General features: G+C 39.3%; 1 protein-coding gene across 13 annotated transcripts in view; it reads right to left on the reverse strand.

The window, feature by feature from the left end:
* Nucleotides 1-24,471, reverse strand: part of Rgs7 (regulator of G-protein signaling 7) — a 433,024-nt gene that overhangs the window by 122,405 nt on the left and 286,148 nt on the right. For 8 of the 13 annotated variants that reach the window (NM_019343.2, XM_087581505.1, XM_087581504.1 and 5 more), the window contains 1 exon segment: nt 2,808-2,858. The exons of the other annotated variants lie outside the window; for them this stretch is intronic. In NM_019343.2, the coding sequence (NP_062216.1) occupies nt 2,808-2,858 (51 nt within the window). 13 annotated transcript variants of the gene reach the window in all.

Raw genomic sequence — 24,471 nt, forward strand, 5'->3', positions numbered from 1 at the left:
AAAAACCCATGCTAGCTCCAGTAAATATGTTCTTTCTCCCTCCAATTTATAGCTAAGATCAAAGCTCTCAGGTACTGCTATAGCGCCATGTCTGCCTCTTGTTGCTATGTTCCCTACCATTATAGTCATGGACTCAAACTCTGAAACTGTAAACGAGCCCCCAAATAAATATCTTTTTATAAGTTGTCTTGTTTAGGGTGTCTCTTCACAGCAACACAAGAGTAGTTAAGGTAGTTTGTATGGTGGTTGGAAGAGGTGGTCCCGAGAGATTCATGTGTTTGAATGCTTGGTCCACACAGAGTGGCCCTGTTAGAAAGTGTAGCCTTGTTGGAAGAAGTGTGTCACTGTGGAAGCAAGCTTTGAGGTCTCCTATGCTCAAGCTACGTCCAGTCACACAGTCTGCTTCTGCTGTCTTTGGATAAAGGTGTAGAACTCTCAGCTCCTTCTCCAGGCCCATATTTGCCTGGAAACCAGCATGTGTCCCGCCATGTTGATGATGGACTAAGTTTCTGAAACTATAAGCCAGCCCCAATTAACTATTTCCCTTTAATATCATGGTGTGTCTTCATAGCTATAAAACCCAATTTGCTTTCTGGTGATAGAGTTTCATCACAGCAATAAAACCCAAAATAAGAAAGTTTGTATTGTATATGTGTACATAATGTGTGTGTATATATATATGTATATATACATATATATGTGTGTGTGTGTTAATATAACTAAGAATAATCTTAAATTCTAAGTAAAAGATTATTAAGCTTTATTTCTTTTAAAGAAACAGTACAGTGTGCCTCGGGGTCTAATGATACTAAGTTGTTTTAATGGAAATGAAAGAGACTTAGGCTTTGCTTAACAAAATGTTGAATATTACTATGCAAACAATGCATACTCCTAGTTTTGGACAAACTCTGAAGATCACGAAATTTGCTCCACCCAGGTCATTGGGTCCACAATTGGTCTTATCTTTTTTCAGCTATTTTTTTTCAAAAACCTTATTTCAACAAATTACTGAAATTTAGAATTTCAGATTTTCTAGGAAGGGTATCAAACAACATTATGCTACCAGATAGAATACCAGCCAGGCAGAAACCAGGCATGAGATTCTCTCTCATTTTTAAACCAGTTCAGGATATGTAAAGACATTTTAATAACAACACGGTCTCCCTTCTAAACAGCTCCATACATGGGTCCATCAAAGTGACTTTCCTAATGTCAGCTCTGTCATTAACAGTGCTTAAGAGAAGAGTTAAGAGAATGGTTACCAGAGAGATTTTGTGTGCAATGTTACACAAGCAGGACAATCGCCATGGCAATTTATATCTTTAATCCTAACACAGAGGCTTACACTCCATATAGAGTAAAGTTGTTCATTCAAAGAAACAAACACACAATTTAAAAACTACCCTTTGTTGTTTCTCATAATATAACTGAAAAGCTTTTACTGCATGGTAAATTCCAAGTCAGCATAGACTATAGGGTAAATTTAATGCCAGAATTTTAGAAAGTTGTTATTGAAAATATTCCTTTGAATTTATTTAACACTCTGATCTATATACTCTATATGATTAGTATTGTTGGTTGTAAGTAAGTAGTACATTTTGGAATGACTATAGTTGTGCAAATCTGGAACACCAATGGCATAAAACCAAATCATGACCTTGACAAAAGCGTGGCCTCTTTTTGTCATAAGCAATTCGTCTCTCACTTAATGACAGCACAGTGCCATACAACAGCTTCATCATTCATTGTTTAACACCTACTATGGAAGTGTATTCAAAGCTTATGTATCAAATGAGTATGGGTATGTATAGATTGATATATACAGAATTCAAGCCACATTTTCAGATGGCATGGTTTCATTAAACTATTACAGAGTAAGGGCAATACTCTTTTATCTCCACACAGTATCAAGTTTAAAGAGTTCTAATGTGGTAATCTCTTAATCTGAAGAGTGGGAACAGAAGACATAAGCAGTAGATGGAGGGCGGTACGTGTCGGTGCACCAGCCACACTGCCCTCCACCATGACCCTCCTCCTCCTGTGGCTGGAATTGCAGCTTCTTAAAAGTTGTTGGATTGTCAGCATGTCCTCAGAATCAGGGTTATTTGTATTTCAGGCCTGAACAGTTGGTCACACCTGAAAGGCTTTCACATCATATTTTCAAAAGTCACTGAATGCCTCATGTGTAGGGATTTCTTCCAGGACACACAAAATACAAGCTGGTAAAACTTGTTTCAAACTTAGGAATTTAGAGTTTTGTTTCAGAACTGATCATATCTACCAGAATAAATAAGTTCAGAATTTCAGTGAGAGTATTACACACACACACACACACACACACACACACACACACACACACACACATACACACACACACACACAGAAAACCAAAATTCAGAATTATAAAACATAAATGGTTATAAATATCATTCCAATATAGCACTAAGAAAAAGTGATAGATTAATTAGATTCATTTTAAAGTATCCTAAAGAGATATGTCATAATCATTTGCTATAGATTACATGTATAGTTGTTTATTGATATATAGCTATAAAATCTATTCTAAAAATCACGATTAATTGTAATTAAATAATGAAATGGATTTTTATATCTGTAAAAAAATTATACAACTATATTCAATGTTAGTTGAATGTATGTTGACTTTGTAAATGGTAACCATACTGTTCAAGTTTAATTATTCATTATCATGAGATTGGCTCGATTATTACTTTAGATTGCCTTGAGAAAAACATATTCATCAAAACCACAAAGAAAAGAGTCTAGCAATGGGAAAATAATTTATTTACCTGGATCTTCTATAGTTAAGTTCTTTATTAACCACTGAACAATGTCTGACCCTAGAAAAAGAAAAACACAAATAGATATGAACCTTTTGTTTATGCATTTAACATTAAGAACCCTCCACTTTGGGTTCTCATTTCAGTAAAAACTCTTCTAATCATTGCAATAAGCAGTGAAGGATCATGCATGGATAAAGTACCCAAAATGTCAGTGTGAATACATTTCTCTAGTGAGCCAAGGTGCAAGTTAGAAAGTTACTAATGATGTATCTTAGTAATACATATATTACGCTTTCATTGATTTAAATGCTTTAGTCATTACGTTTACTGGATGCCATGTTTCAGGTATAAATCTTACCATGGCATGAGTACAACTTTCTAGAAGAGTCCCCTCCTCACTTCTGATTGTCCTTATCTTGTCCTTGTATTATGTCAAGCCAGCTCTAGAATGTCTTTAGATCTTTAGTAGGCCTGCAGGCCATAGACCACTATGACACTACAGTGTTATTCTTTCTGATTGCATGGAGCACTTTCATTTTCAAGAGCCTCAAGATTCATTGATGTTAGAGAACTTCCATTTCTGCTTTGTCTTCTCAGGTACAACAGCCACTGGATTACATCACAGAAATATCTGGAATCCTTTATCAGAGTATAAACAACATACTCAGTTATGTAATCAAATCCTTAAAGAATATTTCTACAAGCAGAACATCACGATAACATGGCCACAGAATCAACTAAGTAGGATTCGTAGTGGCTTACAGAGACTTTAGTGGCAGTCTTGGAGCCTGTATGGGTTTGTGCTAGGTTCTCTACATATACATGGTTATTGTTTAGCTTGGTTTCCTTGTGGAACTCCTAACAGTGGGAATGGGAAGCGTTGCTGTCTCTTTTTCTAATTTTGAGACCCTTTTCCTTCTACTGGGTTGCCTTGTCCACCCTCGATATGAGGGTTTGTTCCTAGTTTTATTGCATTTTGCTATGCCATGTTTGGTTGATATCTCTAGGAGACATGCTCCTTTCTGAAGAAAAAAAGACGAAGAGGAGTGGATCTTGGGGTGTGTGTGTGTGTGTGTGTGTGTGTGTGTGTGTGTGTGTGTAGGAACTGGAAGGAGTAGAGGGACAAGAGGCTGAAGTTAGGATGTATTGTATGAGAGAAGAAAAAAGCATTCCTCAAAGCAGAGTCTCAAATTCATTTTTGACTATTTGAAGCACAGTGTCTGCTTACAAGTGAGGAGTTCATAAGTCTAAGTAAAGCAGGCCTCCTAATAAGAAATAAGAAAGTATCTCTTGTTGGCCACAAGGTCCTCAAGATTCATTATGCCATATTTTCAAATGGCATAGAAGGAAACTTATTTTGGTTTGAATATATATCAAACTAACTTCTAAAGAAAGACAGTTGTCTTTCCTCTGCTCAGAGAGCAAATAATCATCTTTAACTGATATGTACCCATTTCACATCCCATACATACATTAGTACAGAACTATTTATTACCTTTGAAAGCTTCATGTTCACAGGGGGAAAAATATCAACCAAAAGGACAGCCATGACAAGATTCACCCTCAGGATGCTTAAATGCTAAGTCTTACTTTTCCAGCTTCCTGCCTAATCCTACATCAGATTATATCATTGGTTTTTTCTCTAAAGACTTGCTTCCAGGACAACTTCAAAACAGCTAGCTCATTTGTTCCACCCTTTCAGACTGTTCCAATCAGGACTTCATTTAAGTCTGTCCTTTCTCAGTGTACAGATACTAGACAATAAATGCTACAGCCATCATTCTGAAGACTAACCATTTTTCTAATTTTCTTAGGGTCCCAAAAAGGATGTCAGGAATCAACAGAAAGCAATTATAAGAAATCTATGCCTCATTTCCAAGAGATAGGGTGGCTGATTTTTGGACTTTCAATGGGTGTTGGATGTTTGTGATCTTTTAACAGAGGCTAGTTGTAAAATAGTTAAAGTCTTGAACAGGGATAAAGCAAAATTTAGGAATTAGACTCAGGGATTTCTTTCATTTTCGCACTTCCCCCTTTCTTTCTTTAGTAAGGGAAAAGAGATAGAGAAGAATGTATAGGAATATTATAGGAAAAGTAAGAAAAAGGGGGGTAGATTATTGAACGTACTCTTAAACTGAAAATCATTTTATAGCCACAATTGTACATTGGTAGAGAACTTAGTATTTTGATGCAAAATTGAGGTTATATTTTGTTACACTGGTACAGAATTTTGTATATTGATATAAGAAAAAGGTTATTTTGATACATTGGTATAGGTTATTATATATTGATACAAATTTAAGATTATTTTTGATACACATTATGTGTGTTTTCAATGTTTATTTGATGAATTGTACTCATATAATTTTAAAATATGCAACATAGTTCTCTTGTTCTAGTCTTCTTGAAAGCTGCTATTACAAACCATTTGCGATGATTAAGAATAGTTACAAACTATTAGGGGTGGTTAAAAATACACAATAATCAGACAGTCAAACTCATGTGACAAACTATTAGTCTAGATCATCATAGAAATATGTATTGTGGGTTGAACAGATAATAGAGATCTAGTAAAGGCAAACTTTGCTTGTTCAGATACTCTGTAAATAGATAGATGGTCTTCAAAAACCTCAGAGACCCACAGAATATGACATTTAAAGATACTTTGATTAATTTAAATCTTTTAGACATTGAGACAACTCCTGGAAGCACCCCACTTGATATGGAAGAAGAAGATGATGAATACTAAAGGACCTCTCATTTGAGGGTGGCATCATTTATGGCAAGGTAGCCACTGGGCAAAGAAAATTCCCTAACATCATGTGATGACAGAATGTTGTCCAGAAAGGACAAATGGATACAGGAAAGTTAACTGCCAAGCTCTACCAATACAGGGTAAGCAAGTCCTTCACAATCTGTCAGGTATTCTCAGCAGAAGGCTAGAGATGGTGCTCCAATATTTTATAGACTATTGGGGACTATCCAGGTAGCCAGCTGTTTATGTCATTTCTATAATTTTTTGGAAGATGTTTCCCTTTACTTCCTGTATACTAAATATTTTTTCCTCCTTCTCAAGTCTCTGATGTTTCTAGGTCATCCTGGGCCACTGAGTTGAAGTAAAAGGATGGGGTCAGGGTGAGGAGAATGAGATTCTGAAGGCCTTACACCAGAGATGTCTAATTAGCTCACCATAAAATCCATTGGCAAAGCAGAAACTCCCTAGTCAAGACCAACTAGAACCAGCTGGAGCCAGTGACCCAGGCACAGAGGCACTCCAATGTGCCTCAAGGCAAACTATAACCCATTACAACACTATAAACCCACCCACTAGAGACTTAAGATGCTAATGACACTAGAGATGAAACAAGTTGTATGTAAACTGCATATAACAGACAGACATGATTGACAATATTCATATTATACAAAATTGGCAAGGGTCCACATGAAGATGTGTAGATGGCTTGCAGAAGATCTGATTGTGGATGCCAGCACTCCTGAAAAACCCAGGTGTGGTAGTTTGTACCTGAACTACAACAGGAGATGGAGATAGACCACTCCCAGGGGGTTATTGGCTAGCCAGTATAATTGAAATGGTGAGTTTTAGGCTCAGTGACTTTGTCTCACAAGCAATAACACAAAGAGTGATAAAGAAAGCTGACTGCTGTCAACCCATGACCATCACACATGCATACATAGGCACACAGGCATACATACATACACAGGCACACATGCACACACAGGTAGGTCCACATTTACAAATACATGCATACAAACATGCATATATGTATACACAGGCACACATGCATACACAGTCACACAGGCATACGCAGGCAGCTCCACATGTGAATCTACATAAAACCCCACAAAATGCAACATAAAAGCCCATCTCTTGTACAGCATTTGTCATCTTAGCTACTAAACTTTCTCACTGCTCGGGTTTGCACTCTCTATTAGAAATGTATCTTTTTTAAAGCCTGGGTACAGATATATTCAGTAGAGAATTATACCAGATCTCCAAAGAAAAACTATCACCAAATATTCCTCATATTATTCTGTAAAGTAGAAAAAGAAGGGATACTTCAAAATTCTTTTTATTAAGCCAGTATTATTCTGATACCAAAAACTAGATAAAGATGAGAGAGGGAGAGGTAGAGAGAGAGAGAGAGAGAGAGAGAGAGAGAGAGAGAGAGAGAGAGAATTTTAGGCCAATCATTTTGGTAAGCATAGATGTAAATTTTCTCAACAAAATATTTCCAAACTGAATTCAAGGAAATACTAAAAACACCATCCACCATGATCAAGTCAGTTTCATTTTTGAGATGCAGGATATTTCAACATATGTAAATCATTATACATGATCTATCACAAAAACTAATTTAAAAACAGAAACCACATGATCATCTCATTAGTTACAGAAGAGGCCTTTGATAGAATCCAACATCTCCACATGATAAAAGTCCTGGAGAATGTAAGAACACCAGAGGCATGTCTCAATTTAATAAAGGAAGTGTGCACTAAGCCCACAGGTGATGTCATGCCAAGTAGAGAAAAGCAACCAATGTGAATCAGTAAAGCCACTCTCTTTTTGATGAACAATGGTGGATGCACCCATGGCTGACCAAGATGCAGAAAGTAGGCAACCAATATGGGACCAGCCCCAGATAAGTCCCTCTTACCACCCTCTCAAAAGCTCATGGAAGAGTGCAGAAGAAGGAAAAGGAAATTCATAAGCACCATAAGAAATGTTGAAAGATGAAAAGATGCCATACAGTTACTATAATTGTTAATAGGCATCACCTGCAGTTACCTGCATTGTGCTGATACAAGACCAACCCTAACAGGCAACAGGCTCACTGGCCTTAGTCATTTGTCTCACAACAGGGTGGACTGAAGTCTCATAGCTCCTGTGTTTACATCTCTGGAACTGAAGCCAGCCATTAGTTTGGGGCTAAAACAGTGTTTCCATAGTTTCTGATTCTCAGCTTTGGTATGGGATTCCTATTCTTCTTTATTCAGAGGAGGAGAGAAAGTTAAGATCACAGAGCATAACTACTGAAATATAGGTAGATTGAAACATAATTTAGAAAGAATAGATCTTGACAGACAAACAAGGGTTGAACATGATAGCTTCCTCTGAGCTTTCTCTGTTACATTTCCATGGTGGGGGGAGGCACTTGGAGTCAGATTTTTGAATAAAATGAATATGCATTTCTGTCTTATGACTACAAATGGGATTTGCTCTGTGGGCTTACTATATTTTCGAAGAGAAGAGTATAAGCTTCTTTTATGGCATGTGAAGAAAGTCACATTTTATGCATACTAAAATAGCTATTTAAAGGAACCTTGTGGTATATTTGTGTGTGATGATGCTTTTATAATTTCATTTTTAAATTAAAGAATTTACTGTTAGGACTAGATAGATGGCTCAGTGGGTAAGCATACTTGTATAAGCAATGGGATCAGATCTCAGGACCCATGTAAAAAACTGGCCATGGCTGTTTGTAGCCCAATGCTATGGGAGGTGAAGAAGAATGTCTATGGCTTGTTAACTGCCAGACAACCATGTCTCAGATTCAGTTAAAAGACCCTGTCTTGGTTGAATAATGAATGTAACGAGAGACAGAGGAGGACACCTGACAGTTTCCCCTAGTCTTTGGAAAGTATGGTCACAAGTACACAAACCCACATCCCCTACACACATATCACATTCATATACATCTACAAAAAAAGAATTTATTTCTCTAATAATTGGTAATGGAGGGAGGATGGGGAGGGGAACACCCATATAGAAGGGGAGAGGAAGGGGCTAGGGGGATGTTTGCCTGGAAACTAGGAAAGGTAATAGCAATTGAAATGTAAATAAGAAATACCCAATTTAATAAAGATGGAGGGAAAAAAGTTAAGATCTCAACACTGTTTGAAATTGGATGTAACTTAGAATGTAAAGCCCATTTTCTCAATTGTCTATAACTAATATGAATGAGATATAATCAAAGAAACATTTTAAATCTTGGTCTATGACAATTAACAATATAGAGAAATGAGATTATAAAATTTTCAATAAATAAATGGATTGGAAAGAGGTATACTGAGTGAAATAAGCCAGACCGAGATGGACACTCTGCATGTGTTCTCTCTCTCATTTGGATCCTAGTCAGATCTTTACATTTGAATGATTAACTTGAGTATTTCAGAGTCAGGACACTAAATATGGGCTGTTACAGGTGGGGATGCCTTCAGGAAAGGGGGCTAGTGGCACATAGCTGATAGGAAAATGAGGAAGCAGGTGCTGAGGGGAGCTCTACCTCTTCTTGTGCACTCTAAGGCTTTCTTCTAGTCTATGTAGGTTACCATTTGTCTCCACTTGGAGGAATGAACAGTTTATAATAGTTCAATAACCTTCCTTCCTACTTCTGCCTCATAGTAATACCTCCTTTGTGTGAGATTAACACACCCGTTCTAACTTTGCTTTCACTCAACTTTGCATGGTAGCTGTTTCCTAAAAGCTAAGGAGATGTCAGTAAAAAAAAAATCTTCATTCTATTTCATTGAGGGTAGAGAGACCATAAGCAACTAAGTATTCAAATCATCATAATTACAGTGAAGAAAGTCACATGTTGCTGGTAAAGTAACATTCGAGTTATCAGTATGAAGGGAGAAAAAAAAAAACCACTTGAATCTACTATATGCATGCCTGGGGCAGTCAAATCCAGGCTAAGGGTAACAAATCCCAAAGCTCAAAGGTAGAATCCGGATAGAAGCCCTAGGGAAATGGGAGTGGACGGCAGCAAAGAGATTACAGAAAACATGACAGTATGTTTGAGACCTTTGCTTTTCCTGAGCATGAGCTGAGAAAAGGGAATATTTGCTTGCTTATAAAAACTGCTATGTCAAAGACAGATTATTCAGATTGAAGGATGATACAAAAAGAAAAATATCACTTTAGCGGTGGTGATGGTGGTGGTGGTGGTGGTGGTGGTGGTGGTGGTGGTGGTGGTGGTGGTGATGATGATGATAAATAATGAGAAAAACGTGGACTTGGAATTTCTAGGATTAAGCGATTAAAGGAAATCTCGCTTGGGAGTGTTCACCCTATGGGTTGTTGGAATGAAAACCAGATAATGACAGCAGCCCACCACAACTTAAGTATCGGACACAGTTAAAGAATTGAGATTCTTCTTGGAATTCTTGCTTCAAGTTAAACATTGTTGGACTGAAACACAGAGAAACCACAAATTCAATGCTTTAAGCACATCAGGAGGAAGTCCCATTGGAGTTAGAACCCCTCTCTGGACTGAGCCCCCCCGTGACAGGTTCACTGCAGAGAAAGGAATAAGAGTTGACCATACATAATATGCCAATAATAAAACTGAAAATTAGCATTCTTACTCTCTCCTCCCTAAAGAGCAAAGAGGCACAATTTAAATTAAACTCCATATATCAAGAGCTTTCAGAAATGTAACAATATGTTAGTTAACTTTCAAAGATCAGCCTATCTGTGGTTTTGTGACTTTCAAATTAATATATTTTGGGCACCTATGGTGGGAAAGTGTGAACTCCTTTAAAGCTTGATTATCTCGTCAGAAACTGTGTAGCTACCTTCTTCCCACATGGTTTTATTCTGTCAGTGTGGCCCAGTGCTTGGTGAAACCATACAGTAAAACAGTTTCATATATCTGTGCACGTCACACACACCTCTAACCAGGACTGGGATGAGTCCCACTTTAGCCAAATGGAATACATATCAAAAGTAAAATGAAATGATTTTTTTGTTTGGACTCAAGCAGCCAAAAATCTTTAAGAGAGGGCTGAGAGAGTATGATCCCCAATTCTGATTCATTAGGTTATATCTAAGAAACAAGTGAATTTTGTTTTGCAATTTCTTTACAAGTTGCAGTGGAATATTTCACAGAAACTATGTGGTTGACTCTTAGAGGATGAGAATCCATCTTTTTAGAAAAACTCAGATAACCTTAGAGACCCAAAAGCTTATGAATGTGCGGCCTCCCTCCCTCCTGCACCAGGGTGAAACTATCCTTACAGGATGGCAAATAGAAAAGACAGGCAATCCGTTGAAGGGGCTAAAGGGCAAGGGGCAACCAGAGAAGTCTACAGCAAGGACTGTAAAAGGAACTAGAACAACAGGACTACATCCCAAAGTGCCTACGGCCTCTTGAGTTGTGGATATTGAGGCCAGATGGAAAGTAAGAGTTAAGTGTAATGAGACAGGACTAACATTAGCATTTGTGGGCCTAAGATAGGAAGATAGGGAGTTCTGGGACAGCCTATGATAGAAAGACCCTATGCTAAACACACACACACACACACACACACACACACACACAGAGAGAGAGAGAGAGAGAGAGAGAAACAGACAGAGAGAGACAGAGACAGAGAGACAGACAAACAGACGGAGACAGAGACAGAGACAGAGAGACAGACAGAGACAGGCACACAGAGTGGGGGGATGAATCGAATCAGAATCTTTCTGCTGGACATCAGGGCATGTGTGGATGAAAGGCAGCGGTATAGATAATTATGGAGAAGAGATAGACCACAACCTCCACCCAATGCCGAGAAACTGAACAACAGGTAGCTACAGCACAGGGCAAATCCAAAAGACTTCATAAGACATGATGAGTCAGTGAAAGCCAGGAGCCAGGAGTTCATCAAAGGCCCCATGCGCCTCCCACAAAGCTATGATGCTCAAGAAGAAGAGATGGGATTGAGAAGTTGGAGGAAGATTGCTCATTTGAGGCTATCGTGGACTGTGTAGCAAGATCTAAAATGAAACACTGAAGTGGAAAGAAATATAGAAAGAAAGGGAGGCTGAGAAGGAACTGCCTCAGTGATAGAGTCACCAGAACTCAAAGGATAACCTAGCAATCCTCAGCTACACAAAGCATACAAGGGCAAGCCACGTGGCCCTTTCTTTTATTGCCTGCTGTTCTGTCTTTGTATCAATAGATGGGGAAAAGCTCACATGGATGTGTAAATCAGTGATTCAATATAGGGAATTCATGTGTGTTCCAGTCCTGTCCATTGTGTTGCTATCTATGGTCAGTTGTAGATAAGCTGCATCAGGGGACTAACGCTGATGGGGACTCTGCTCTCCACACTCTGGCTCCTGTCTGCTACTGAAAACCTTGATGACCAGCCACCTCCTTTAATGTGTAACAACAAAACCTTATCAAGAGATTTACGATGTTATTGGAAAGTAGAACTGTAGAGATCTTACCTACCCCCAGCTCCTCAGTGTGACCCAACATCATCAAAAGGACTTTTTCATATCTTAGTGGTAAGGGACAAAACAAAGAGATGGTGCTGCTGAGAGCCTCTGCCTGACTGGGTCTGTCAGATTGATAGTGTAATTGACATTGTTATGTCCTACTCTTGGCAAAGTCTCCACGTCAGAATTGAAGAGAGGAATGCCCTCAATTCACCTCACTGTCACTGGGCATTCATTCAAAGAACGGCAGTGATTGAATCTTCTCCATGAGAGACTTTAAAGGGCTGAGCTGTCAAACAGCAGACTCAGATCATTTTAGATTTCCAGCCCCTTCTCTTTATATAATGGGTCTCACTCCTTTATAGTTCCTTATCTGTATTTCTCAAGTTCTGCTTTAAAATTTAGAGAGGGCACAGTCCAACAGTATTGATCTCATGAGCTCAAATCATCCCCATTAATTCTTACTTGGTCCTAACACTTGCTCTTTCTGGTATACAGGATGTGACCGTACTGACAATTAGGCGGGGTCATTCAAACAGCTGTATGCATTTATGTTAGGCTCTGTACAATGCTGTCTGGAGGTCAATTAAAAAAAATGAATGCCTCACATAATGCAGTGAGAATTCTGGTTCCTTTGAAAGGCATAGCAATATTATGGGGGAATGTTTTTGTTTTAATCCCAGGTGTGGAGTATGGGGCTGCTTCAGATTATCCACAGCAGCAGCCTATGATTTGCCTCATGCTTTAGCATGGGCATGATTTTGCCAGCTGCAGATAGTTTCTGCAGTTGTGTGACATTTGGAATTCTGGGGACTTTTCAGAGTGTCTTTAAATGCTAGGGCTGTGAGAGGCGATTGGTGGGCTATTGACTCTAGATTGTTAAATAGTCGTGTGCAAAGAGGAAACAGCAAGAAGAAATTAGGAATGCTGAGTGACAGTGGAGGTCAAACTTGCCTCAAGGGACTCAGTGCCCCTAATCAGCAGCAAGTAGTCTAATGATAATGTCGCTCCATTTCTTCTTCTTTTTGTTTTTCTCCCTTGTGCTAGGATGTCAAAAGGGTGGGGAAAGGATGACAGAGAAGGGAGGAAGAAAAGAGGTGGAGAAGGGTAGAAGAAAGAAGAACCCACAAGTCCAGTGACAACATAACACTTTATAAATTTTAAATTGGCAAGACCAATGTGTACTTCTCTGCAATGTGTCACGTTCTACAAGTTTTTGAGGAATGAACTTTAGAAAGCCTTATTCCCAGTGATGTCACAGAGTGGCTAAGATAGTTGTTGGGCCTGTCACATAGCTTTTTAATCATTTCTTGGAATGAATGACTTGCAGTAATAACCTGGAAATGGCTCAACTCATGCATTCATTCATTAGTATACTATGGATATATATTATTTTCCAGGAGGCACTATGATTATCAGATGTCTACAGTCACATGAGAGAAGGAAACCATTCTCATAAATAGCTATGTGTAAAAATTTCTATGTGAGGGCTTAAGAAGAAATAAATCATCCCCAACTCTAACTGGAAAAGTCCTATTACCTTCAGGTTTGTTCAAGAAAATCAAAGATTTCTCCAACCAATCTTTTGGAAAATGTGAGAAAGGCCATGCCTGTGAATGAGTAGCAGTTCATTTCCCTTTGACTAAAGTTTTAAGTTCCACTCTGCTCATATCCTAAGTTCTTCCTCAGACACATTGCTCTCTCACTACTGAGAATATACTGTGAAATACAGAAAGCAGTCAATAAAGCTGATCACTGTTAGAAGCTGCCAAGATTTTTCGTAATTACCAAAGAAGTAAAATGCATTCAATTTCTCTATTACTAAATATCTATCATAATAAACTTTCAAACCACTGACCAATACAGCCTAATTTCATAGGTTTTTATACCAAAGCAAACCCTTTGGGTTAATTTGTTCCCAACAGAGATTAGTATCTTGTATGTAAATTTTAGATTAAATGATTATTTCACACTAATCAATGGCATTAAATGTTAAACTCATTTTTCATTAACTTTATTGTTTTGTTATACTGATTTTGCCATTATTATCAAGGAAATTATATTTTTTTTCCATTTTTTCTTTATTAACTTGAGTATTTCTTATTTACATTTCGAATGTTATTCCCTTTCCCGGTTTCCGGGCCAATATCCCCCTAGCCCCTCCCCCTCCTCTTGTATATGGGTGTTCCCCTCCCTATTCTCCCCCCAACAATCACTTTCACTGGGGGTTCAGTCTTGGCAGGACCAAGGGCTTCCCCTTCCACTGGTGCTCTTACTAGGCTATTCTTTGCTACCTATGAGGTTAGAGTCCAGGGTCAGTCCATGTATAGTCTTTGGGTAGTGGCTTAGTCCCTGGAAGCTCTGGTTGCTTGGCATTGTTGTTCATATGGGGTCTTGAGCCCTTTCAAGCTCTTCCAGTCCTTCTTTAAAAGGGGAACAAGTATACCCTTGGCAGGGAATAGGGAGGAAATTTTATTTTTAATTTTTAGTTATTGAAATGTATTTTTGAGGACAACAAAGAACTTTACTAGAAATTTACTGGAAAATATTCATATGTATTCTGTCAAATAATTAAGCTGCAATCTGCCTGTGTCCCAAAAAATTGAAAGGCTGAGTCCAGAAGTAATAGGCTAAATTGTCAAGTAGAGGGAAGTTTGAACCAGTTGTGGCATGGTTACTATACACTGATTGTAGTCAGATTTGCCATGAAGATGACAGAAAGATCTGAAAAATGTAATTTGGTAAAGAAAGAAGCACGAGGAAGCTCAAAGTATGGCCCAATTTTAGCAAATTAATTATTGACATACTTAATTGATTTAGAGTACTACAAACATTTCTTTAACTAAGTGCATTTTATTTCCTATGTGTCAACTAGCTGCTTCACAGGTGAAGCAGACAACTGCTGTTTCCAGGGCTGTGGTCTAGATAATACAATATGCTCATGCTAATTTCCTAGGGAAAACTTAGTGGCATAAAAATTTTGGATCTATTCCCTCACAGTTCTGGAGACTGGAAGTCTAACAGGAAGGGTAAGGAGCATGCACATCCAGTCTCTTCCAGTGTTTATTAGCTGCCAGCATTCTTCACAGTCAGTGGAATCCACGCAGGTCTTGGTCACACAGCCTTCTCTCTAGCCTCCATTCTTAATCTCCTATAAAGTTTTTTCTCCTCAACCAGTTGTATAGCCCATCCACATAACCCAGGAAGATTTAATTGAATTCTTTAGTTTCATTCAGTGATAAAGTCTCTCTTCTTAAATAAGAGCTCATCCACCTGTGGATTAAGGTGTGGCCAAACAACGTTTCCCCATTTGGCATGCAATACTACTCAGCCCTGTAAGTTCTCTATAACTAAATTAGCTATTAAACTAAGCCAGCCTTTCAGTTTGGACAAAACATAAATAGGAAAAAAGAGATGTTTTTATAACATTCTAAACTGCCTTGAAGAACAAAGAGTTTTTATTCATTTATGCACTGTAATAACTCTAGGTTATATATTTAAAAATATCATCTGAATTGTACAACCACTGTTTTTCCCTCAAATAGATGATGATATTATATCTACAGAGGCAATTTTGGATCATTTCTGTGAGTAGAAAGGAAACAAGCAAAATGGTTGTTATGTTGCAAATGCGGAATGGAGACAGAAGAGTAATGGAGTTAATGTTTACAGTGTAATTACAAATGCTAACAGACAGACAGGCAGTGCTGGGAGAGCACCCCATTACTGCTGTCAACAGAGCTGTAGAGTTTCCTACTGCTTTTCTTCACTTTAATATGTATACCCAAAGAAGCTGGCTTTTTTGATTACATCACTAACAACCATCAATTTGCTCTTAGCTCTTCTCTGTAACAGGACAGCCGCTGTTGGGTTTATCATTCTCCTGTGAGAAGCAGGCTTTCTGTTTAATCATCTGCGGTTCAGGACACATGCAGGGTGACAGGAAGGACTGGGTAGAGGGGAATAAAAAGACAATTACAGTCCATTTTAAATAAGCAAACAAAACACAGGGTTGTTTGAAATTTTTCTTTCTTCCTCTTTTCCTTTCCAAGGTCTGTGGTTCTTTTTCAAAATGTTTAGAGACATTTTCAGACAATGTCTTGACTCTGCTTCTGAGCACGCATACAGAATGTTTATCCAGCAAGCACATCCCTAATTAGTGAACAGCCATGGCATTCTCAACAGCATTAGCAGAGGGCTGGCTTTATGCAGAAGGCTTATTGAGTTCCGTGATAAAAATTTGGTATTCACTGACTGAAGGATATATGGTAGTAATTGTGATAGTGACTGTGGTGGTGGTGGTGGTGGTGGTAATGTTAGTGATGGTGGAGGTGGTAGTGGTAGTGATGGAGGTGGTGGTGATAGGGGACGTAGTGGTATGCTGCAATTCCATTGGGATTGAAAGATATTCCCTAAACAAGGAAAGCTTGTAAGATTCAGGAAGTAGACCAAACTTATGAGACGTAGAATGTAGAAAATTATAATATTCACAAGACCAGATCCCCAAGATTATACAACAGTAAACAATTACTCGAAAAGAGACTTTTCCACTGGCTATGCTGCCTGAAGTTCATGTACTGAGCTCTAGGAACAATGCTTTCTTGAGTCATCACCTGTGGGGAGACCTTCCTGTTAACATGGGTGATCTAAATGATCTATGCTCCTGTAAGTCAACCTTCACCCATGGTCTGTAAGTGAGCCCAATCAATTCACCAGGATGAACGTGGGTAGAATCATTTCCCTGTGCAGTCCTCATTGCTTTCTTGGGGGGCAAGGGGTAAGCAGATTTCTCCTGTTTCCTCAGAAGTCACATGCCAGGTTGACATTACCAGATCTTTGGTAACAACATTTTTTTTTTAAATCTATAAAGGTACAAAGCTCATTAGGAGAGTGGCTAGCATATGGCACCTAAGATTTTTAATTGACTATTAAAATTTTCTTCGGAAACATTTCTAGTGGCCACCATAATATTTCATTTTTGTTACTGACGAAATCCATGGGTAGCCTGAGAGGAATGGTGAAGGTATCAACAGTGAGCTCGTGACACCTTCCGGTGGAGTGGGTGAAAGTCAATAAGAGTGAGACTAGCCTTGTGCTTGTATCCACTTTGGTTATTTAGTCTATGCTGTTGGGATGATTAGTCACCAGGCTAACTAGGGTGGCAATATCAGCTATTGCTGATTGACAACTGCCTATGTGGTGTTTAGTACCAAGGATATCACTAATCCAAACTAGAGACTATTAGGGGGTGCTTTTAATCTCGTATTACTATGTCAAGGGGAAAGCTTAAAAGGTAGTTAGTGTACTGGTCTCATAAGGAGGAATTTGGTGCCAGGTTGGCTTGACTATGGACCCTGTGTTTGTCAGAAAATAATTCCAAAGCTTCCAAGATGTCCTATGTGATTGTGTAGGCAAGGCTGTGGAAGAGAGGGATAAGAGAGGTTAATCAGTTGACTGCTATTGGCTGTAACCAAAGGACCTGCACATCCTTGAGACTGTGGAACAACTTTAATATAATACTGCATGCTGGCCAGTCAACTGTCAAGAGCCACCAGCTCTGATAGCATAGATTTCTGCACCACGGATCCTAACCCACCCAGAGGAACAATCGCCTCTTCTTACTCAATGCCCTACTATTCTAAAGCACCCCTGCTTCCCACTGCCTTTCTTCTTTTATCCAAAGCCACTGTGAGTTTGAGGTAGAGAATTTATGCTTTTAGACTTCAAGCATTTTTTTATTAGATATATTTCTTTACTTACATTTCAAACATTATTCCCCTTCCTGGTTTCCTGTCCATAATCCTTCCCTCCCTTTTCCCTCCCCCATACTGGTATTGCCCCTATACATCCCCCTTATTGCCCCCCATATACCCCTGCACTGGAGGTCCAACCTTGGCAGGACCAAGGGCTTCCCCTTCCCCTGGTGCCCCAACAAGGCTATTCTCTGCTACATATGCAGTTGGAGCCCTAGGTCAGTCCATGTATATAGTCTTTGGGTAGTGGTTTAGTCCCTGGAAGCTCTGGTTGGTTGGCTTTGTTGCTTTTATGGGGTTGGAAGACCCTTCAATTCTTTCAGTACTTCCTCTGATTCCCCCCAAGGGGTTCCTATTCTCAGTTCGGTGGTTTGCTGCTAGCATTGAACTCTGTATTGGACATGCTCTGGATGTGTCTCTCAGGAGAGATCTATATCCAGTCCCTTTCAGCATGTATTTTCTAGCTTCATCAGTCTTATCTAGTTTTGACAAAGCTCTTAGTTCCAACAGACATAATTTCTGCTGTTCTCTAGTCTTTCTATGGGTTGTTGTATGTGAAGTCTGTCCTAGACCATGGTTCTTTTCTGGCTGTTTTCTATCAAGACTCACAAAACTCACTTCAGAGAAGTTTGACCTTTAACCCTGACCATGCTACCAATCATTAGTAACTAATATTTCTTGAAAATCATGACTTAGACATTAGAAGTGGGGACTAAACATTTTCCTTATATGGATCAAACTTTAAACATGATTCCTCTAAAGGGGCAAGGTGATCACCAGAACTTGGGTCAGCCTTGGAAATAGAAGCTGAAGCCTTTAAGAAGGGCTGTACCTTGTTCCCAGACTTATCATTACAACTGTTACAAAACTGTTAATTGCTGTCAAGGAGAAAAACCTATTCAAGGGAGGATACCCCAGGAGGATCCATCATGAATGAGAGACAGTCTGGAAGAAGGACCACAGAAGACTATAAAACAGCTTTGGGGAGCATCTCGTCCTCTTGATGGGAGCACTTGTCTGTGTTTTGTTTTATTTTTCTCTCTCTGTGGCTGGTACTTCTCAGTTCTATGCCAGACTGCAACTGTTGCTTTTGATGCTGTCACCCTCTATCCATCACTGTTATTTCATGTCCTGGACCCTCAGGATCTTTGTCTGACTCTTCAGGAGCTCATGCTTTCAGTACCTGCCTCAGATCCTTGCTGCTTTCTGTCAGGAACCCACACTAGCAATCATTGCTTTCACTCCCAGGAGACCCTTTTCTCTGCCGTTAACTATTACTTTGTTTTCCTGTCTGCCCTCTTTTTGCCAAGAGATTCCTGGGAACCAATTTATTAGTACCCCTAGATGACCATGCCTCACCCAAGATCCACTTCCGGATTGTACCCCCCTGACCCTCCATTGTGTTTAGAAACTGTTAATATGAAATCTCTCTCTCCCTTCCCCAACCCCCTTTGAGTTGTATGTCTTTTCAAAAGCTCCTTATCCAATTTTGTAACTCACTCTGGCTGTTCTCTAAGGCATTTCTCCCCATTATTGGGGAGAAACCCAACAGCTAAAAATGACTACCTCCGGATCCCTATAGAATGATATGCACAGGCTGAGCATTCTAAATTTCAAAACCACGGGTCACATGAATGAGGAAATTCCCCTTCCTTTCAGGTACAGCCAATATGCAAGCATAGCTGTCCAGGAATGTCCCCACCCCTTTTTTGAAAGCACTTTACCCTCTGTCCCACTGATATGAGTGAGTTTTGGCCACATTTTTTTTTGGTTCTTTTTTTTCGGAGCTGGGGACCGAACCCAGGGCCTTGTGCTTCCTAGGCAAGCGCTCTACCACTGAGCTAAATCCCCAACCCCAGTTTTGGCCACATTTACAGTTCTCTTCACTACTACAGCAGCCTTGAATACCATCTTTCTTGATTCTCTTCAACATAGTTTGCTTTGATAGTAACTTGACTTTAAAACAGCTATCTTAAAAGGAAGACAATGTAAATCTCAGGAGATAAATAATTTCATATTAATGTCATATGACTAGTAGAGGGAGGATTAAGGCATAGTAGTCTGGTTTTAGAGGTTCTATGTGCATTTTAAACGATCTATTTTATGTTTAATTCTCTCTCTGTCTCTCTCTCTGTCTCTCTCTGTCTCTCTGTCTCTGTCTCTCTCTCTGTCTCTGTCTCTCTCTTGTGGTATGTGCCACATGAATACAGATGTAGAGGCTAGAGGTGTCGGATCCCTACAGAGATACTGGTTATTGGGAACTACCTCACATGCTCAATGAGACCTAAACTCTTGTCCTCTGAAAAAGCCATGCAAGTTCTTAGCCACCTGAGCATCTCTATAGTCTCCACTTCATTATGGTAGGAAATAGTGTATTCCCAGGTCTGAGGGGAAGCACAAGAAACCCAAAATCTTCAGGTCATGGCAGCAGGTACTCAAAAGCTATGGCTGTGGATAAGAAGACAAACACAGCACATACCAAGAAGACATATTTGGAGTTAGTCAGTGCCTCTCAGTAATCCCGCTACCTCGACAGAGCATGGTAATAGAGGTTAGCACTTACCATTCTCCTGTGGGTGAATAAAAGGGCAAGGCTTGCACAAGATGATGCAAGCATATAGGAAGAATGATGAGTTAGATGCCAATGACATTCCTGAATAATAATCTATTATATTCTTTTCCTTGTTCTATTAGTGTGGGCAAAAAAGAAATGAGAGCTGATCATTTAGAAGACAAACAAATCAAACCTAAATGCTATTAATCGGGCTTAAATGTACCAAGCAGATGGCAAAATGGAAGGGCAGAAAGGTAAGGTGAATCACAGACACTAACCTGTGTATAGAGAGAACAGAAGTGGGAGAGGGTTGTGCATGGGTGTTCTGAAAGATCTTGCAGCTCACGGATTTGAAACATGCATTAATTTAAAGGAATAATTTCGGCCCGCATTGTATTGTGACTATATCAGAAAGTCAAATGTGATAACCTCACCTCTTGAACAAGAACTAGAGACTGGTGATTGCAAATTAGAATGCAAATTTCTATCCATTTTAATTTTCAGTAAGTTCCTATTGAGAGCTACTGATTTGAGTAACTTTCAAGTGCTGAAGTAGTTTTCATGGTGTTGGGTTCCCAGGAGTTGACTCAGGGTCAACTGTTTTCAGGAAATCAGTTAGGAGGCAATCTTAAAATGCTGTCAGAAAGAGTAGCTAGCATCCCCAGTAGAGAAAACAACTTTCTCTTTTCAGAAAGTAAATTATTTTAAATGACATAATGTGCAATCACATGTAAATAAGTAATTGAGGATACTGGTTGTGTTAGCCAAATTTCAGTGACTACAGCAATATACAGGAGAGGAGCGATTTTAAAAAGAGAAACGGTTTACTGTGACTCATAGGTTGGGATGTCTCAGTGCATAGTCAGTTGGTTCCGTTGGCCTTGGACCTGTGTTGTGCAGTCAGTATACCATGTTGAGACACATGATGAAACTACTACTTGTTCTGTGACTACAAGAAACAAGACACAAGAAGGGACCACATATTCTGTTATCAGTTTTAAGTTTGAAACCACAATGGCCAAGCTTTATGCCTAGGTCCCAACTCATAAAGGGTTTTCTGCATCCCAGTAGTATTAGGACATGGCAGGTTAAGCCTTCAACAGACAGGCTTTTAGGGGGCATTCATCCATGTACAGCATCTAGTAACAGTAGCTTTTCAGAAAGTATAAATACAAGGAAGGAAGAAGAGAGGCTGGTGGCTAGCAGTAACCATGGTGATAGGGACAGAGATTGAACATGGCTCCGCAAACTTACCTGTGTGTTACTACATGGTTTAGACTGAGCATGTCATCATCATGTCAGTTTTCAAAACAATCATTTAGATGTTAACATTATATTCAGATCAAAGACATAAGGAAAGTCCCTTGATGGTCCAAAGAGGGCTGAGATATGAACCTACAAGCGGACCCAGGTTCAGGTTAGTCTCAAACTACATGGAGTCCAAGTTGCCTTGAGCCTCACCATCTGCCTGTTCCATCACACCTAGCATTGGGATGACAGGATTTGCCACCCTGCCTGGCAAGCTTTCTGTCTTCTTGTCTCTAAAAGTCAGTATATTCACAACCTAGTACGCATGGAAAAAGGGAATTCCCTTTATGGAAAGTATGACACTGTAGTTTGTAATAAGAACATAACCATCAGGGCTGGCACTGGGACTCAGGGGCAAGTTCCTCTGCTCATGCCTGGATGCCAAAAGAGAAGGATCATGCACAAAAGTGGAAAATTTTATAAGATTATTTTTAATGGAAGATATTATAGTCGATAATGTAAACATAGCTATCAAGCCGAGGAAAAGGTTCAAAGATAGAGAGCTCTTGCTTAACATGTGTGAGGCCCTAGAATAGATTCGAAGAATTCTAGTAGAGAGGAGGTTGAGGGGAGGAAAATCTATTGCTGGAGTCATTCCCAAAGAACTCGTTTATCTGTTGGAGGCACTGGAGAGTAACCAAGACTCTAAGTGCTCGAACAACAAGCAGCTGATTCTCAAAAATCAGCATTATAAATATGATTGATAGTACATTAAATTTGCTGGCAATGAGGGCAGACTGGTGCTCAAACTAAATCATATTAGGATGGCATATCCTTCATGTGAACTGCATTTTAAGTTATTTACACTCCTCTTGCAAGTAGTACATAGAAACAGCCATTCTAAGCAAGCAATTCTAGACAAGCATTGCTGGGCTATCTCTGTAATGCTATACATCATGTAACCCTTTGTGGTGATCAGCGAAATCTGTAAACAGTTACCTGAGAAGTTGAATACAGTTCTAGATGTACAGCATGGAACACATTCTTGAAATATGTTTTGTGTCCTTGGTTTTCAATAGAGTATGATATGATGACAGGCCTTAGGAATATGTATTGACATTAGAAATGTAAAACATCTCTCTACCCCTACATTGACTGGCTAACTTGAGTAAGTTTCTATTGAGTGACGTTTACCTGTAGAACACTATTCTAAAAACTAGAAAGCTAGCATAAAACAAACAGACAAGGTCATGTTCTGCTATCATTTATGTTAAAGTCAGAGATGGTTACTTCTAATCTCTGCATACATCAATAGGAGGTGACATCAAACAGTGGGGAAAACATTGAAAGTCTCCTGAAAGAGATAAATGGGTGGCCGATGTACCATGGGTTTAGAAGCTTTGTCTGGGCACGATCATAAGATGTTCATAAATGACTCAACAGGAAGGATCTGTGAGCTTATAAAATGCTCCCAATAAGAATGAATGTAGTAGTTTTGAAGAGAACGGGAGGTCTATATAGGGAAGTGTACCAGAGAGCTGGGGAAAAGATTAAGGAATGAACGGGGATCCTTCAATATTAACCAGAATAAGAAAGTCATTTTTTATTCTCACTGAAGTGTGTGATATTATGTAAGAGAAGAACATTTCATTGTTTCTTCTTACACATGAATATTCATTCAGTCTGCATTAATAAAGCAGAGCATAATCATATGAGACAGCTCATAACACTAACACGAGAAGCGCATAGAAAAGACAAGTGAACTGGGGCAGCATGGGAAGGCCTGGCAGATACAGTGTCTATCCCGGTCACTCACCTTTTAATTTCCTATTCCATGTGGTTCAGAGGCAAAGTAAAGAATTCATTTTGTCTTCATTTACTCAGTATAAGACTCCCTAAGTCCCATCTTGTGAGAGACTGATGCTGAAGAATAAAACTGCCACTGCTCAAAACACAAACAAAAAAAACCAAAACAACAACAACAAACTGGGAAGAAGTTGAATGGAGAGAGAGTGAATGTGCATCTTAGAAAAAGGGGTTAACCAAGAGCTACTACGAAAGAAATCGGTTATGCCGCCCTGGGTAAGAGATTTGACTGGGGAAGGGGTTGGGGGCGATGAAGAAAAAGATGGAAGACAGAAAAGTTAAAGGGAAAGAAGAATTCTCTCAACCAACCCTCTGAAGGTTGTAGGTTAAGGCTGCTAAAATTTAAAGTTGGGTGGAGGGAGGGAAGGGGAGGGGAAGGGGAGGGGAAGGGGAGGGGAAGGGGGGGAGGGGAGGGGAAGGGGAGGGAAGAAGAGCATGAGAGAGAGAGAGGAGAGAGAGAGAGAGAGAGAGAGAGAGAGAGAGAGAGAGAGAGAGAGAGAGAGAGAAACTAAAGATAGACAGTCTACCCTTCTAATAGATGGTACAAATCAGAAATACTGAGGGGAGAAAAATGACAGTCTAGTAAGATATATTGTTCCCAATTTTCTTTTAGCTTTAGGCACAGAATCCAATATTTACTTCCCTCATTCTTCTGTGAATTAGCAAAAAAATAATAATAATAATAATAATACTTGTGTAATTATGTTCATCCATTTAAGATATAAACACTGTAGCTTATTTTAGTTTAAAGAAAAACCTGAGCTGGAGCTTGGAATCCCAGCTGAAGATGACTTGGGGGGCAGCTCAGAACTGACGGAAGTAAATTAGCACACACCCACAGAAGAGCCTGCGGTTGCTCCACGAGCCAAATATTCTGAGAGCGTTGACACCCAGGAAAATCACAAATTTAATATTTCAAGCCTCCAAGATGAATGTTACAACATCTGAACAAGGATAAATGTCATGATTATTCAATTACCTTACTTCCCAGGGTCTTATTTATCACCAACTTTCCCAGCA

This window comes from Rattus norvegicus, chromosome 13 (genome assembly GCF_021556685.1).
Source record: "Rattus norvegicus strain SHRSP/BbbUtx chromosome 13, alternate assembly SHRSP_T2T, whole genome shotgun sequence".
NCBI classification, from domain to species: domain Eukaryota; kingdom Metazoa; phylum Chordata; class Mammalia; order Rodentia; family Muridae; genus Rattus; species Rattus norvegicus.